Source organism: Manis javanica, chromosome 4 (genome assembly GCF_040802235.1).
Source record: "Manis javanica isolate MJ-LG chromosome 4, MJ_LKY, whole genome shotgun sequence".
Classification (NCBI taxonomy): Eukaryota; Metazoa; Chordata; class Mammalia; order Pholidota; family Manidae; genus Manis; species Manis javanica.
In genome coordinates this window covers 135,999,258-136,017,664 of record NC_133159.1, presented here as the reverse complement: position 1 = coordinate 136,017,664, position 18,407 = coordinate 135,999,258, and the positions used below count along the sequence as shown (strand labels likewise).

The 18,407-nt window shown below is 37.7% G+C and overlaps 1 protein-coding gene across 2 annotated transcripts in view; it reads left to right on the top strand.

Annotated features, from left to right (window-relative positions):
* EFCAB5 (EF-hand calcium binding domain 5) overlaps nucleotides 1-18,407 on the top strand; it is a 130,491-nt gene that overhangs the window by 96,997 nt on the left and 15,087 nt on the right. For both annotated transcript variants that reach the window (XM_037022736.2, XM_073235065.1), the window contains exons 14-20: nucleotides 442-656; nucleotides 1,832-1,988; nucleotides 5,476-5,765; nucleotides 7,148-7,317; nucleotides 7,804-8,032; nucleotides 9,589-9,741; nucleotides 17,422-17,525. In XM_037022736.2, the coding sequence (XP_036878631.2) occupies nucleotides 442-656; nucleotides 1,832-1,988; nucleotides 5,476-5,765; nucleotides 7,148-7,317; nucleotides 7,804-8,032; nucleotides 9,589-9,741; nucleotides 17,422-17,525 (1,318 nt within the window). The remainder of the gene's footprint in view (nucleotides 1-441; nucleotides 657-1,831; nucleotides 1,989-5,475; nucleotides 5,766-7,147; nucleotides 7,318-7,803; nucleotides 8,033-9,588; nucleotides 9,742-17,421; nucleotides 17,526-18,407) is intronic.

Here is an 18,407-nt window from a genome sequence, read left to right as displayed (position 1 = left end):
CTGACAAAGTTTTCTCCATATTCTGACCAAGATGTCCATGAGAGTATCATTAAGCCTAGGTCATTCTAGTTCAGGAATCAGGGTACAAAAAGAGCAACTCTTCCCCAATAGTTTTCCCAGAAATTCTAGAGCTAATTCTCACTGGCCTATAGTGGATTATTTGCTGTCATACGTGAATCATTGGCCAGATCTATATCACATAGCCATCCTTGCAGCAAGGGTTGGGGAAGATCAGTACCACCTGATTCATCTAAACTGACATGGGGCAGAGATGTTTTCCTAAATAAGAAAAGGAGGGTGTGCTGTTTGCATGAAGGGAGCATGGATTCCTGACAGGGAAAAAAGTAGCAGATGTTCATTACATGAAGTATTCATATATTTACCTTAAGCTTTGAGAAAATTGTTCACTTTACTTTTTGGTATATGTTTCCTGCTTAATAGACCTTCACTCCATTATGAGAAATAATCAATCCTACAAGAGCATAAATGGTAGGAATGCCTTCAATGGAATTTCCTTCAATCTGCTCCAGTTTGTGCAACTCCTGGAGACATTTGTTGGTGAAGATGTCCCCTTGAGTATCAGTGAGATATTCACCTCGTTTTTTAAGAGGAGCTATGTTGAAACAAAAGAAGAGAAAATCAGCGCCTTAAAACAGGTGAGTAATACTATTTATCAATTAAGCAAGTGCGGTCCCTATCATAAATAAATTTATAAACCTCAGTTGCTCTTAGCATGGCTCTTCTTTAAAAATTTCCAACCAAACTTATCACTTTATTTCAAAGAACATGGCCATTAAATATTTTATTTTATTGTCAAATGTTCTAATACCACACTCCTGAGAACTCATTCCCCTAATTATAACATGATTGCTGGTGGCAGGAGTTGTTTTATTGTACACCTTTATATTTCTTCCCCGGAAGCTTGAAGAGCAGATTCTGAGGAACAGATATGTATGTGTATTGCAAAGATGTGTGTGTGTGTGCACGTGTGTGTGCGTGTACACTCTGCTATGTGAGTCTATTTGTAAGTGCACATACCTAAGGATATGATGATGGCTTGAATGTATATTTTTATTTTTATTCATGTGTGCCCAGGTAGTACATAATTCCTAAGAATTTATTACTTACCTGGGTGATAGATAAATGCACACACATGTTATGTCCTCTTATATGAAATATGTAAATTAGATTCACCAGGCATATTCAGCAATCTCATCAGTCCTATGAGTCTTCTCAACCTAATTCTAGAGTTGCTATCCCTTTTGCCCCCTCAATTGCAATCCTCGCATTTAAACAAATAGTATATATTCACTTTCTTTTAGCAATTAAATCTATATGGGTAGTAATTTATTATCTAATTGAGATAATCTAGTAAAATTCTAGAAGATAAATAAAATCAATGTACAATTTAGGTCAATGTTAAATAGAAAGAATTTTTTAGCACAGGCATTTTTCATTGTTTGAACACTGCCATTCATCCCCCTTCACTACAAAACAGGGCACTCCGTGTGTTTATCACATTCCTGAACAAACAGTGAGGGAATGGAAATGAATGAATCAAAGATTCTTAAGAAGTGTAGTTCCCTTCCTAAGTTAATGTGTTTTAGTCAATGCAGAGAATGTTTGTTTTTTGGACTAGAGGTGAAACAGAAATAGTATTTAGAAAATTAAAATTAAATGGTCATTTTCTCATTAATATTGTACTTAGTCCCAACTTCTTTTATAAATTTGTTTTTATAAAAAGTGCTTCACTTTTGGGAGAATAAACATAGGATGCCAGCTAGCACAATGAACATGTCTTCTGCGCTTTATTATCCTGTTTATATCCTAGCTTAGACAAAATGCTTCCCAAGTTAAACGGAGACTTCTCCTAGAAGCCCTCTTTCAGAAGTGGGACAGCGATGGCTCAGGCTTCCTGGATCTGAAGGAAGTTGATGAACTCTTGTACACATACAAGGAAGGAATGGAAAAAGAATCTATGAAGAAAGGTAAAAATATAAAAATTTTCTTATTTAAATTGTGGTAGCAACTTGGCTTTGAGTTTTCCAATACTATAGCACATATACAGTTACAACACTGGTATTCTAAAACCACAAGATAACTATTTCACACCTATTGATATGACTAATTTTTTTCAGATTTATTGAGATATAATTGACATTTAACGTGTAAGTTTAAGGGGCATAATGTGTTGATTTGATGCTATGTATTGCAGAATGATTATCACAGTAGCATTAGTTAACACCTCCTTTACCTCACATAATGACCTTTTTTTGTGTGTGGTGATAACATTGAAGATCTACTCTCTTGGCAACTTTCATAATACAGTATTGTTAGCTATAATCTTCATGCTGTACATTAGATCCCCAGAACTTATTCATCTTCTAGTGAAAGTTTGTACTCTATGTCCAACATCTCCCCACTTTCCCCAGCCCTAGTCCCTAGCAACCACTAGTCTACACTGTGTCTCTGTGAGTTTGGCTTTTTTAGACTCCACATATAAGTGGTATCACATAGTATTTGTCTGACTCTTTCTGACATTCCGGTTAACATAATGCCTTCAAGATCCATCTATGTTGTTGTTATAAATGGCAGGGTTTCCATCTTTCTTATGGCTGAATAATGTTCTATTGCACATGTATACCACATTTTCTCTATCCATTCATCCACTTATGGACAGTTAGGTTGTCTCCATATCTTAGCTATTGCAGATAATTTTGCAATGAACATATGGGTGCAGATATATCTTCAAGGTGGTTTCATTTCCTTTGGATATATACCCAGAAGTGGGATTGCTGGATCATATGGTATCTCTTATTTTTAATGTTTTGAGGAACCTCCATTCTTGTTTCACAATGGCTGCACCAATTTACATTTCCACCAACAATACACAAGGGCACCCTTTTCTCCACATCCTTGCCAATACTTATCTCTTGTCTTTTAATAATAGTCATTCTAACAGGTGTGAGGCAATATCTCATTGTGGTTTTGATTTGCATTTCTCTAATGATTAGTGATGTTGAGCATCTTTTCAGGTACCTTTTTGTCATTTTCATGTATTCTTTGGAAAAATATCTATTTAGTTCCTCTGCTTATTTTTTAATTGGATTTTTTTTCTGTTGAGTTATATGAATTCCTTATATATTTTGGATATTAACCTCTTATCAGATACATGATTTGCAAATATTTTCTCCTATTCTGTAGGTTGCCTTTTCAGTTTTTGGTTGTTTCTTTTGCTGTGCAAAAGCTTTTTAGTTTGCTGTAGTCCCACCTATTTTCTTTTGCTTTTGTTGCTTATGTAGTATTGCTATAATTTGAAAAATTTTTAATTAAAAAAATTTTAAACAGAAAATAACAAGTGTTAGTAAAGATATGGAGAAATTGTAACCCTTGTGTATTGCTGGTGGAAATGTAGAAAATGTTAGAGCACTCAAGAGTGAAATATGCTGCAGAGTGCATTGTCCAAGACCTTAACTCTACATAATTAAATTCCTTTTGTGTACCTGACTACCTCACTTTTGGGGTTAAAAGAATCCAAAGCATTCCACAGTTCTGCCTATTTTCTCTTCTTGTGTTTTTCTGCCTCTGCAAAGTCTGTTTCAGCTCTTTCAAGTCTGACTGGCTTGCAAATTTCTCTTAAATTTGCTACCTTAAATTCTTACTCTCTTTCATGACCTTTTCTTCTCCTATATTTTTTCTCTTTTGATCAATACATCCCAAACAAAAGCTTCTAAATTTCTTACTCCAGTATAATAAGTTCCCTCTTTCATTTCACTAGATCCCAGTATGAATTATTTTACTCTTCACTGGGTTTAAGTATTTATCTGGTGACTTGGGCATATCAGTGTTCCAATTCTTATTAAAGTATATAGTGCATGCAGGAAAGAATGATCTGAATTAGTTAAGTTCTCCAGCCCTTTCAAAAATAACTATTAGTTAATCTTCAAATGTACCTCAGTTTATCAGTTGTCATGTGTCCTTTATTAATTATGCCTTGTGCAAACTTTACATTATACTACAACATTTGTCTTAGACTACATCCAAAAAGAATTTACTTAATGAAGTTTCAAAAGACACAATACAATAAGGTGGTTTCCACTTGTAGAATGGGCAGATTTCATAACAGAGAAGCATGTTCTACAGAGAAAGGAGAGCTCTTTTCCATTACTGGATAATTCACTTAATGGTCATGTGACCATGGGCAAATTACTGTTGACCTCATTTATAAAATGAAGGAGTTAGACATGGTGAATTCCAGAATTTAAGACCTGAGGATGATGTTATAAGGAAGTTCCAGTATATGATTGAAGTACAACAATGTGGATAGGTAGAAAGCATAAAGTGTGATAGGTTAAGCCTGGCAAGTGAGAATAAAGGAAGGTAATGAAGAGACAGAATCTGCTGCCAGAAGAAAATGTCTGCAAGCAGGAAGAACAAACTATTCTCTCTAAGGGTAGGCTTATACAAAACGACTCTTTCTAGACGCATATTGGTAACCACCTGGCCTGAGACGAGTGCTGAGCAGATATTCACATAGAAGAACAAAGACAGGTTTAGCTTCTGAAAAAAAGGAAGAAAATTCTAGATTTAAACTTTAGCTAATAACTGATTGGCGAATCTTCAAACAGCTCTTTTTTGTCTGTTAATTTCTGTTTTGTTTTGCTCCACCTTTCTTATCTATTTCTGTGTCTAAGATTTAAATATTGGGGTTTAAATAAAATCACAGAATTAGAAACTTCCAGAAATTTCAGGATATTGGTAGGGATATGAAGGGGGGGATGGAAAAAGGCAGGGGCATAGAGGAAGATGTAAGCTACTGATAATGTTCCAGTTTGGTAGTAGAGTCACGATTGTACAATTAAAAAAATAAAAGATGTGATGCAGAAGTGTGCAAGGCATGGTCAGGGACCAAGAGTAGAATGGGGATACTGTAGCAAATAATTCTTATATGTTATTATGACAGATTCTTTTGAAAAATGGACTGGATCCAAACATGGTAGGACTTTGATCTAGGGAATTGCATAATTCACGTTGGGTTCTAATTTAATTTTATAAATATGTGTTCAGCCTTACTACTGATAATCCAATTACAAAGTGATTAATAGTGGTTTGGGATTATGGAAATATGAATGGAGAGGAGTGGCCACAAACTACATTGCAAAAACTAACAATAGGATTAAGTGCTGTTGGATACAGAAGGTAAAAGGTAAGGAGGAGTCAAAATTGACCCTGGGGTTTTACCAGTTGAATGGTAGAATTAAACAAAACAAAGACAATGACATAAGAGTCATCTTGAGCTCAGCATAGAAAAGTAACTGTTAGATGTTCCATTAGGTTAGAGATGCCTTTGATATACCTGATTTTCCATGGGAAACAGTTACCAGGGGATTCTGTTAGCTGTAAAAGGAAAATAAAAGTATCCGCCCCAGCAAAATTAGCTTTCGGTTAGTTCTTGGTTTTGTTTCTGTTTTTTAGCTAAACTGCATGGCCAATTTCCAAAGCCACACCCTGGTCATGAAGTGAGATTGTCTTCAAAGCAGTTTCATAAATACATAGAATTGGTTGTATCTGAACTCAGGGGCAATGAAGATAATGTTCTGGAAAGCATTGTGGAGTTTCTGATGAATGCTTTAGAAAGGAGCCATATTGAGAGTCTGAGGAATTGTGCCAGACGGAAGTGGCTGCACCAAATCCAACATGCTGCAGAGACAAGTGGGGTATCCCTGGAGCCAGTATACACTGAAACTTTTAGGGCCCTCACCCAGGTATGCTTCCTAAAATAATATATAAAAGGAAACATTTCCTCATAGTAGGTGATGTTCAATGGTTGCAAAAGAGGAGTACACCAAATTTTCTTGAAAAATCACTGGGTACTGCCATAAATATTTGACTCATTCCAATGCATTACAAGGACCCAAAGCCTTGGAAAGATGTAACTGGAATGACTGCAGGTGGGCACAGTAATAGCAGAGAGGAAAGGTATAAAAGACAGAATTATGTCGGGATTTCTCATTTCATTTGTGCTGAGAGTCAAATAAACCTAGATCAAACAATAGACTGATATTGAAAAATAACCAGTAAAGAGATGTGTGAGCCATTCAAGCTACATTTCCCTTGCACGATGTTTTGCAAGTCAGTTTAAAAAGGAATTATTTAAATCATAAAGTCATTGTAAGTAGGATCCAATATTATACAATATTCCATAGCACTGCCTAGAAACAAGCTGAGACTCTTTCAGAATCCTGTCACTTAAAACACATGACCCTGAAGGACCACTGCCCACAGCCTTGCTACCCGCTCAGAGACTCCCAGCTTGCTGCTCCTCCCAGGCAGAAAGAATGGCTGTCTTCAAATATTCCATTGATCCAATGTAGTTTGAAATGAAGAGACCATGAACAGGAGACCAATCAAGAAAAAGAGGTGCTACTCCAGCTTGCTTTGGAGCTCTGCTGTGCTCTAAGCGAAATCTTACTATAGTCTTGTTAGTTACTCTAGATTGTTTATGCAGAAAAGGAGGAATACAGTCAGAAGGAAAAAAAAATAGGCGACAAATGTCAAGGAAAGTGTCTCTTATGTCACAAATTTACAGATATGTTCAATAAATGTGTAAACACCTAAGACTGTTAGTATAATAAAGTCTGCAATCAGGGGCCCTAAGAAATCCTTGCCTGAAATGACATAAATCAAGTGTCATAGCCAAACTATGTTAAGAGCTCCTTGATAGCATTTTTTCCATATTCACATTATAGTAGGTGGTCAAGAAATATGAGTGAAATGAAGCCAATCTTATTGCCAGCTTTCTAAAATAAATATTCTTAATAGAAGCCCAGACAATATGACTACAGTTCAAAGGGATCCAAGTTTTAAACCTCTAAATTTAAGTAGACTGGAGAGCTTTTTTTTTTTTTTTTTTTGTAAATCAGTTTAGTTGGCATAAAAGTAAATCTATTCCACTCACTAAAACTCAGGTTTGGGAGATAGCTGTGGTGTCAGCCTTTTCCCCACTGCCCATGAATGATAATATCTGCATCATGTATTCAGAAATTATTGGGGTCAGATGCACAAACTGGCTAACAAAGGGACACATGGTTAAGCAAATAGCCCTTTGGCTATTGGCAGATACATGGTCAGAAACATTTTGCCGTAGGATGCTGAAGCCCATGGAAACAAGAAGATCAGTGCTCACATTTCCCTCTTAGAGGAAAACCTACTACTGCCTGAAAGAGGGAATGTTCTATTGAGGAATGTAGCTTGTACTTTAGATGATGCTCCATTTGTACTAAACAGAGTGCTCTACAGGGACATGAAGGGAATCAGGTAAGAATTTCTTGAAGAGTCTGGTTTCACCCTTCTAAAAAAATAATTACCTTTCTGAAGTAAACTAATATCAAAAGTCTAGTGGCATCCCAAGAAAGAAATGCTGCAGATCACCAGTGCTTCTAGAGTAGAAGGTGATGGCTTTCCTGTCTTGGATGATTTCATCTGATCATTTCTAGAGCTCACTCTTAGGCATTAATTTGCCATGTTGGGACTTTGTTTCAACAATATCAGCTTGATTATTTCTGCCTGCTCTATAAGTTATGTCTCCTGCATTCTGTTTATATATTTTCCTCTGTTATGATCTAAGCTTGTTTTTTAAATCTTTCTCTTATGTCAGACTCTCAAAACTGGTAATTTTCTGGGTCCACTTCTCTGACATATAATGCCAGTAATTATGAATAGAGCCTTGATCTAGTTTCTTGCGTAGTTTAGTCTAAAGCCCCCTCTTGTGCCTTTCTCCCACCCTGTATTCCTATTCCTCAGCTTCTCAGTAGTGGATGAAGGGAAGCCAGTGCACGTGCCCCAAGTTCAGCACCACGGAAACATCTTCTTCTGGAACGATTCCCTCAAGAAGAGTGATCAAAATGGGTCATTTCTGGCTCTGCCTCTTCAGGATGCATATATGAGGACCTTTGGGGTCATGGCTGTTGACACCCTAAAAGATCCTCAAAAAATAAACATCTTTTTACCTCATGAGATCAAGTTCTATCAGGTAAGCCAGAGAAGAATTCTTAAAGAGCATTGGTAGGATGACCTTTCCTTCTATACTTTTTAAAAAGTGAAACCTGAAACTAGGTGAGAGTAAAACTGTGCATATGGATAGTGTCATCATATTTGTTGCTCTTCTCTGTGTGTATGTATCAGTCTTTGAAGACGTTCCTATTACACATGGAAGGACTCTCAGCCTCAGTTGCCCACCTATGCCTCAGCCTCTCTGGGAAGATTGTTAATATGTGTCTCATTGCATTAATCATAGAAACAGCATTTTATGCTGTAGAACCAAAATCCACCAGTTAGACCAGTAATTAAAATCCGCAAAATTGGAATAAACCTTTAGAAGGGACATATTTCTGTTTTATTTTAATACCTAGAAATTCTTTGCTCTTTCCACAAATGGTGTTAAATATGATATGCTATTCCATAGCTCTTTCTTTTAGTGTTATAATTTTTGAGGATGAGGAATGAAAGAAAAAACCTAAATGTTTCTTAAGTATTCAAGTTTAAAATTAGATCACTGAAAGTACTTTTAAGACTATAAAATAACTAGACCATTTCTACAAGCATTTTAATTTAATTTTATAAATAGAAATTGCAAAGGACAATTGAAAGCCTTTCAGAAGCAATGGACTGGGATATAACAGCAATGAGGCACTTGTTATCCATTTGTTCCCCTATAAGCCTCTGGCTATTTATGTTTATTTACTATTATTTAAAATTTTTCTCTTCCCACTTAGTGGAGGTATAACTGAGGAAGTGGCAGAACCTTTTCTTCTGTGTACATCTTCTTAATAACAAGATTCATTTTCATCTGACATAAGAATATATGAAGATATTAAGCAAAATGGAGGAGAATAGAGTTATCAATAGGTGAACCATTATAGTCTTGTTAGAGAACATGTCAAAATGAATTATAAATTGACTCTCTGGCCCTTGGAGGTAAAGACTTCTAGGGTACCTTTAGATGCCTTGGGTCCTAATATAAAACACATCTCTTTTTGAAGAATTTGAGGTTCACGGAGTTTCTTGACAAGACCACAGATGGGTTCCGAGGATTTCCCAACCCTTCTCTGTGGAACAGGCTCTCTTTATGCCTATAAGAAGACTGTGTAACTTAGCATGCTGCAGGCCTGGGAACCCCATATCCTGTACTGCTGATCAGAGAGCAGTAGCCACATAAAGATGCCAACATTAACACTGCACCAGACCAGAACAGCTCCTCACATCTGCCCAAAGCTCGCATTAGTTCTTGGCTTTTAAACATTTTTTCTCATTTCAAAAAGTTTATCTTTTTCTTCCAACACTATTCTCTGATAGCACATATCACAAATATTATTGGATGATTATCAGGAAACATAATAAATGTTTTCCTTATACCTTTTATTTCTTGATGATCCTTTTTTCTTGGTAGAATTTGGAACACTGCCTTTTGAGAGCTGATGAACAATTTGTAGGAAGTAGATTATCATTAAAAGACAATCCAATTGATGCACCGCTAATTATTTTGCCATTTTAAAATGAAAAGACAATTAAAATGTTCTGTCTCCACAGGGTGTCGCCAATGTCTTTAGCACTGCTTATCACTACGTCCACAGTCGGGAGCACATCCTGCATGTTGTGATCACTGGTATCGGCTGGCTATATGACATCACACCTAGCATCGCCGCTGTCACTACATACTTTGTTGAGCCTGCTCCAGAGCAGGTAGGCAAGGCTGGGCTGTGTTAGACTTCCCCAGAGTAATGGGATCTCTAGATAATATTGTCTTGCTAATCTTTTAAAACCATATCTAGCCAGCTATTAGGCTAACTAGGGACATTTCCCGTGATGCCAGCTCATGATCCTTGGTTATGAATGGCAGAAATCCATCTCAAACTGCCTTAGATTAAAGGGGGAATTGACTGATGCAAGTGACCAAAATTAAGAAAAGGCAGGAGTCGAGCTTGCCTCTTGGGTGACCACAGCCAGGCATTCAATAATATCAGGGATCTCTCATGTTCTCTCTGCAGTTCTCATGTTTGCTTCCTTCTGCACTTTAGCTTTGTCCTTCCAGCTAAAGTTGTGCTCTCTCCACAAGGCAAAACAGATGCTTAATAACTAGAAGACAATCTTTCCTTCCTGTTCCAATTTGGAAAACCCAAGAAAGAAAGCTCTGATCTATCCTGAGATATGCCCCTGGCCAGTTAAGATATGTAACTGGCGGCCCCCACCAGAATCATAGGGGTGACGTGGAAAGAGATGAGGTGCCGCTGTTTTGGAAGGACACAATTATATCACACCAAAAAAAAAATTTTTTTTAAAGCCCTGTATATCTATAATATTAAAAAAGAGTTGTTTTTGCTGAATGTTTGCTTTGTGTCCTCATACTTAACTTTAAAGTTAGGGTTTTTCATATGATAAGAATGGCTGGGAAGGTGTCTTCTGTTTCGGGAAGGCTAAATGACTCTGTGTGGCACCTGTCAGATGGTGGCAGCACCGTGGCTGGCCCTCTGCAGGTGCCTTTCCCTTTCCCTCCGGGCTTCTTTTCCTTACTGTCTGCCAGGTCCCCACTTCCTTCCCTCAGTGGCTGGACCAAACTGATGAAGCCTTGGTCAAAGAGGGTAGAATCACAGAGCCCTCTTGTGGGGTGACCAGGCCGAAGAGGTGGAGAATGCTCAGTCGTGGGTGCTGCTCCTGGGGGTGGGATGGGAGCCTCAAGTGCCCTCGGAACTGGGGTAGACCACCGGTGGGTGTAGGTGGGTGGGGGGTACGGTGCGGGGAGTGAGGACCACTAAGTATCGGTGGCAGGCCACCGGGTCTGATAGGCCATGGTCAGAGAGGGTCTGGGGTCACCTGGTATGTGGGGTCTGAGGAGAATTCTACTTGGCCACTATCTCCCACCACACTTGAAAAGATCCTTGCCAGGCTCTTAAGGGAAATGATACCTAGGGCACTGTGAGGAAGGCTAAAATTGCCCACATCGGTCAGCAAGAAGCATGGCTTTAGGAGTGTGTAGTTTCAGAACACTGCAGCAAGACCACAAGATCACTATTCAACTGCCCAAGGTCATCTTACAGAGGTGAAGAAGACCATCTCCAAAGTGGAGGAGTGGGGGAGGAGGAGCACTTAGCAGCCAGGGACAGGGTTGGGGTCGCAGTCAGCCAGAGACCAGTACAGCTGGTCCAATGCTGTATTCAAGGAAATCCGACGTAGAAAACATTTAGATGAAGTTTTGTGTTAAAAATGGATGATGGTGTCTGTAGAAATACCTTTTCTCAAGCACTCAACTAAGCTAAGCCTCCCCTTGCCCTTTTGTAGCCTCTCTAAATCTATTCTTTTCTCTTCTCCAGCCTGTTTTATGCCTTAAAAAGTAGACAGTATCCAAAGAAATAATCAATCTTCCCATGTTTTCTTCTGTCTGCTACCTCTATAGCTTTTCTTCTTCCTTCCTAATTACAACCCTTAAATAGAATTCATGCCTCATATCGAATTTACTGAGTATCATAAATCCTCCAAGTGGTAAAGGTACCTCAAGACAAATGCTGGGAATAGAAGCCACAGGGCATAAATCTGCAAAGAAGTAAAAAGCTAACCTTTTCAAACAATATGGCTTCTCTCTCACTTACCAACTTTACATTTCCCTGTGTGGCCCCGGAAGATGACTGGTTAGCCAGAGACGGGTAAGATTCCTCAAGGGAGGAACAACCTAAGACAGGCACAGTCGCAGGGGGGCCATCAGGTGAGAAACTGGGGATCAACAGAGGTGAGGCTTAGAACCTCAGCCCCCCTGTTTTGAGAGAAAATCTTCTGCATCCGTGGATGTTTTATTGCCCTTGTCTAGCTGGGATTAACACATAGTCTACAGGCACACACCTGATCATCTACATTTGCTCTCTTACAACACTAAACTATGTTTTCTACCTTTATCTTGCATCTACCTACCACTTCAGCATTTTATTAAAAAAAAAAATAATAATAATAATAATAATAATAAAGGGAGAAATGTGGGATCCACATATAAATCAAGTATAAAAATCAAACGAATATTCATATTTGACCTGATTGTTTATAGTTCATAATGAGTGATCAAAACCGAAAGTTTTTGTGATGACTGCCCTTGTACTGTTCACCATGTAAGAACTTATTCACTATGTAAGAATTTGTTCACCATGTAAGAACTTGTTTGTTATGCTTCAGAAGATGGGAGACTGACGAGAATTAGGCTGGGGGTGGATTAATGATTGTGCATTGAGCATTGACTCCCCTATACAGAATTTTATTGTTGTTAACAACCATTTGATCAATAAATATGAGAGATGCCCTCTCAAAAAAAAAAAGTAGGCAGTATCAATGGGCTCCTTCATTCTTAGCTTCTCCTTGGGTTCCAATGAGTGGCACCAATAGGAGGTTGAAGGGTAAAAGAACAGTGAGGCTGGTGTATTTTGTTTCTGGCTTTCTCTCTTCCAGGTTGCTGTGGGTTGGCTGTACCTTTAGTACAGTCACTGCACCTTTAGTCAAGTGTCTCTCTCCCTATAGCTGTCTTCTTCAGGTTCTGTAATTGCTTCCTTTCCTTGCCTCTTCAGGTTAAGTGTGGTAACAGCTCTCCATTGTTCCTAGGCTCAGGTTCTAAACACTACCCATACCTCCATAAATAGTCCCTTTATTAAAACCTCTTCAAATTATCTGTTTCCTTCTGATACCCTGATACAGATTATGAAGTAGATTCTGAGACATTCCACCTCACCTGATTCCCATATTACTATAAAGTACAGAATTATGGAGTCAAAAGAATTCTTTTTCTATTGACAATAAACATAGATGAGTGAAAATAGGATATTCAAATTCTCTTAGGAGTGAAACAATATTTGTTATGAATAATAATAAGCATTATTGTTATTATTTATTTAGTTTATCACCCAGAAACACTTATGTCTACTTCTTTGTCTAACTATGTCTAACTATATTTTTTACTATATATGCCTTTTTAATCAAACTTGTTAAATAGGTAACTTGGTAGGCAGAATAACAGCCACCCCACCCCCAACCCTAAAGATGTCCATACCTAATTCCTGGAACCTGTGCGTATGTTACCTTAGTGGCAAAAGAGATTTTACAGATGTGATTAAAATGAAGGACCTTGAGATAGGAAGATTATCCTGGATTACCCAGGTCTGCCCAGTCTAATCACAGGAGTCCTTAAAAGCAAAGAACCTTTCTGGCTGTGTTCCCTGAGAAATTATAGGATGAGAGAAAAGTCAGAGAGATAGCAGTGTGAAAAAGATTTGACAACCCATTGCTAGTTCTGAGGTGTACAGGGCTATATACAAAGACTCAAGTCTCTAGGAGCTAAGGGCAACGCGTAGCTGACAGCCCACAAGGAAACCAAGACCTCAGTCTCTTATTTCCCTGAGGTTTTGAGAAGGACAAGTGGCTAACTTGTGCGTCTGGTTTGCTATCTTAAGCTATGTTAGTAGGCTGTTGAAAAAGCAAAAGCCAGAGATTAGCCAGCAATTTCTGCTTTCCACTTCCTATTTATTTTCTAAGGCAATACAGACTTTCTGCTTGAATGAGAGGGAAGGGGTGGTAGGAAAAGACTATCAGGAGGAGGAAAAATATGATACCACATATAACTCCAGGGGTGGGGGTGGGAGAGAGTCCTGGGGCAAAATGCCTTTGAAACCGAAATTATTCAAAGGGAGAAATAAAGTGGGAGAAACCCATTTATTTCTTACAAGCAGTCGCCCCCAGTCTATCTTGACGCAGCTACAGGAGAGCTCCTCCCAACCTCTCCCGATCAGATAAGCCCTCCCTCGCCCTTGTAATTACCTATTGATATGGAGATGAACTAAAGCCAGGCTAGTGATTCTGGAAATATTGCAGTTTTACCCACACCACAATTAATGTTTCACATTCCATCATACATGATAGAAAGCAATTTTTTTCTACCTCAGGAACTTCAAAAATGCTACTACTCCTCCTGGAACACTCCCAACTTCACCCCATTACCCTTTGGCGCTACATGAAGAGAACTACAAAAATTAACCAAGGGACATAGGATTTTTTTTACAAAGTAACAAGTTATATCATGAACTTTTCCCACATGAAGACTACTTTTAAAAAATACAATTTCTTCCAAAATATATATATAAATCTAATAGAATTTCAAGAAAATCTCAAAATGATATTTTGAATTGACCAAATGATTTTAATTTTCATCTGGAGGAAGAATAAATGTGTGAGAATAGCTAAGAAAGTGAGGGATGAGAGGGAATTTACAATTTTAGTCTGGTGAGGGATGGCTAAACCTACACCAAAGGTTGAAATGATTAAAGTGAAGTTGATACATTGATGACATACAAATGTAAAACTTTTCTTGCACCAAAGTTACAGCCAAAATAAATTGCTTTAGACAAACCAGGGGAAATTGCCACATATCTAAAAAAGGGCTAACATTAGTGTACATAAACTAGCGAGATTTTGAAAATTCCAAAAGAAAAATAAGCAAAGGACAAGTCTATTAGAAAAAACAAAAAACTTCATGCAAATGGTTGACAAACATATGGAAAAAATGTTCAGTTGTTCTCATAATGAAATAATTACAAAAGTAAGTAAAAGATAATTTTTTTTTTACCTACTAAGTTGAAAGATTTTTTAAACTACACTTTGAAATGTAAGTTAAACATCTAAGTGGATAAATTGGCAGTTGGATATATGAACTTGGTGTTTAGGCTGAAACCCAGTATAACGAACAAATGGTATTTAAGAACACAAGATTGGGTTACATAACATTGTGTCCATTGTAATGTGTTCAATGCCACTGAATTACACACTTAAGGATGGCTAAAGTGATAATATTATTCTATGTATAGTTTACCAAAATAACTAAAAACAAAACAAAAACCAGGACACTGGATGAAATGACCAGGGAATGAGTAAGGATAGGAAAAAAAAAAGTCTGAGGTCCCAACCCTGAACATTACAACTGTTTGGAATCATTGTCACTCAAAATCATATTGACCTTGGCCTATATAACATGGAAAACATTTTGTATTCTGATCCCTTACAAGCTCACACACACACACATACACACAAAACAGATGTTTCACAGAACAATACCCATGTTTACTACATGCAATGTGTTCTGATATTTTCCATTTTTATATTTGCATAAAAATAAAAAAATAAAAAAGATAAATACCAAAGATAGATAACATGTAATTTGAAGGTGAGAATGAATAGATACAGGTATTTTCCAAAAGCCCACTCTTAAGAAAGACCTGTTTTCGGTAATAGAGACCCTAAGAGGATTTTCACTTTGGCTAAAGTGAAACTGGTGTTCAGCATTAGTTTGGCAGCGAGCCTTACAGAGGCACTGTGCACCCCAAGCAGCGAGAGTGGCACCACCAAGCTCTTCCCCAGGAGCTACACTCAGCCTCTCAGCATCAAAGCACCAGAGCGTTGAGCTGGGTCTGGGAGCATCTGTGCTTTATCCCAATTTATTTTGTGGATCTGTTAGCAAGACGTGTCCTAAGGTATCAGAAAAGTCTAAGATTATTTTTGGCGTCTAAGAACACTAAAAAAAAATTCTTATATAAATTAATGTTAATTGCTTCAGTTCATGCCATTTGGCTTACAAAAGATTTCATAGGAATGCTCTACTTTTGGATAGTAGGGGAAACCTGTATTGGAAAGGCATAGGGGAGAAAATGACGAGCCAGTAGCCAAAGAAAAACAATGCGGGGTGGGGAGTTACATAACTGCAGCTCTTTCTCTAAAGGATTTTTTAGGAAATTTTAACTAAGAGTAGTTATCTTGGTATTGAACAATTGCTGAGGCACTTGCTGAACTTGTGGTTTCTTGGTCCAGGTAAAATTAAAAGAAAAATAGACTTTCAGGCATATTATTATAAAACCTTGTTTTTCTGTATATTATGCTTCTGGTCTAACAGCAGAAGTGGTCAAATTTACACAATCTGTGAGGTGGAAACAAGAGAGGAATTATTTAGTGTTGGCTAAAGTTTTAAACCTAGAAACACAGTCACAGTGAGATGCCAAAAAATCACATCCATCTAGTGTGTATAACACCAAATAACAAACCTTGGAAGAAATAAATTAGGAAAGAAACTAGATGCCCAATGCCAATGTGAGATAATCTTTTTATTTTTAATTAAAGTATCATTGATACACAATCTTACGAAGGTTTCACATGAACAACACTGTGGTTTCAATATTCACCCATATTATCAATGAAATAATTAATAATAAGTCATTATCCTACCCCCACTCATTACAGTCACTATCAGCATAGTAAAATGCTATAGAGTCATTACTTGTCTCCAGTGAGATAACCTTTATAATTTACTAAATATACTGAACATACTTTTCATCCATCTAAAGAGTTTGGTAGAACACTTGAGGGACATACGGTAGAGAGGCAAGAGGAAGTTTCACTTTGCAAAGCAGTTGTTCTTCTAAGCACCACTCGTCATGTAGCCCCTATGCGTCCTGTTATCGGTCTCCCTTTTAACCAGATACTTTTTTTACAGGAGGGCATAAAAACCCCTCTTTACTTCTTCCTATTGAATTTGTCCTTCCTACAGTTCAGTGCATTTTATAGGGTATGTTAATATCATTTTCTTATGAGTAAGCAGTCTCTATCAAAAAAAAAAAGATGTTGGTCAAGACTCATTAGTCCAAATTCGTCAAATCATATACATTAAATGTGCAGTTTTAAAAAGTATCAACTATACCTCAATAAGACATTAAAATATCTTCACAATCCATAGGTAATTTATGACCTACAGTTTAAAAACCTCTTAGAGATGAGGGAGGCAAAGAAGCAAGAAGTTTGAGAAGAGTGTTTAGTGAAATAGGAGGAAAACCAGCAGAGAATAGGGTCTCAAAAGTCAGGTGAGGAAAGTATATCAAGAAAGGAGTTGTTCACTGCATCAAATGCTGCTGAGAGGTCGAGGAAGATGAGGATTAGGGACTGGCCTACAGATTTGACAGTGAGAGAACCGACAAGAACAGGTTTGGTGAAGTGGTGAAGGAAAAGATCACTCTGGAGAGTATTTTTTTATTGTATTAATTTTTGGGGGGTTTCTCTGTACTCTCTAAATGTTCTACAGTGCACTTCTAACATGAGAAAAATAACATAAACCCACAATTTTATCACAAGGATAAAAAAAAAGTTTGTACACTAAAAGAATCTTGGATTTGAAAATTTTCTCCTATGGAACACCTCATTCCTTAATGGTACTGACGTAAGTAAAATATCACTGTACTGAAAGCTGGAGGTCATCTAAACTTTTCTAATTTTTTCCCTTTTTTCTGTCCCCAAAAGCTTTAATGAAAATATGAGATCTAATTATTCCTCTCTCTGATGAAATCCCTTCCCCTTTTCAAGGATTCAGACTATGTCTTACGCAGGATGATGGCCACAGGCCATCTGGGTCTGACCGAAATCTACAAGAATCCCAGTATCAACTTCAGGAAGACGTGTATCTTCAGGTATGAGATGCATCTTCCTGTCTGTCTAGATTGACTGCAGAACATACCCCCTGCTGTGATAGGAGATCTGAGAAACACCGCTTTTGCCTCTTATTAATATATACTGACTCATTCTGATTGGATTTTAAAGAAAAATTCCTGCCTGCCTGGGACATGTTAATGCTTTTCCTCCACAAGTCCTTTTAAAAACTGATTTCATTGGTATTTTATATTGAAATTGCGTGTTTAAAAGCATGATAGTGTTTTATTTTCTGTGATTTTCTTGTAAACATGGAATTCAACAAATACCCATCATGATTATGAAAAATACATCCACATCAGTTATCAGAGCTCATCATCTTAATGTTAGCTAGCCTGTGAACATGTATTCTTTTTTTGTTGTTGTTATCATTAATCTACAATTAACATGCAGAACATTATGTTTACTAGGCTCCCCCCATCACCAAGTCCCCCCCACAATGCCCATTACAGTCACTGTCCATCAGCATAGTAAGGTGCTATAGAATCATTACTTGTCTTCTCTGTGTTGTACAGCCCTCCCCGTGCCCCCCCCCACATTATACATGCTAATCGTAATGCCCCCTTTCTTTTTCCCTGCCCTTATCTCTCCCTACCCTCCTATCCCCTATCCTCCCAGGTCCCTTTCCCTTTGGTAACTGTTATGAACATGTATTCTTTACTAAAAGAAGAAAGACTGGGGCAAAGGTGGGAGGAGGCAGAGAATGTGGTCTTTGATAAGTACCCAGTTCTAGATCACTTTGAATGCCTCTCACCTCTGGAATGCAAGTAACGTTATTACACTGTGGATGGATGCCAAACAGATCTTCACTGAGGACATACCTGTTACAAAAGAAACCACTGCTTCTTCTAGAGGTCAATGTA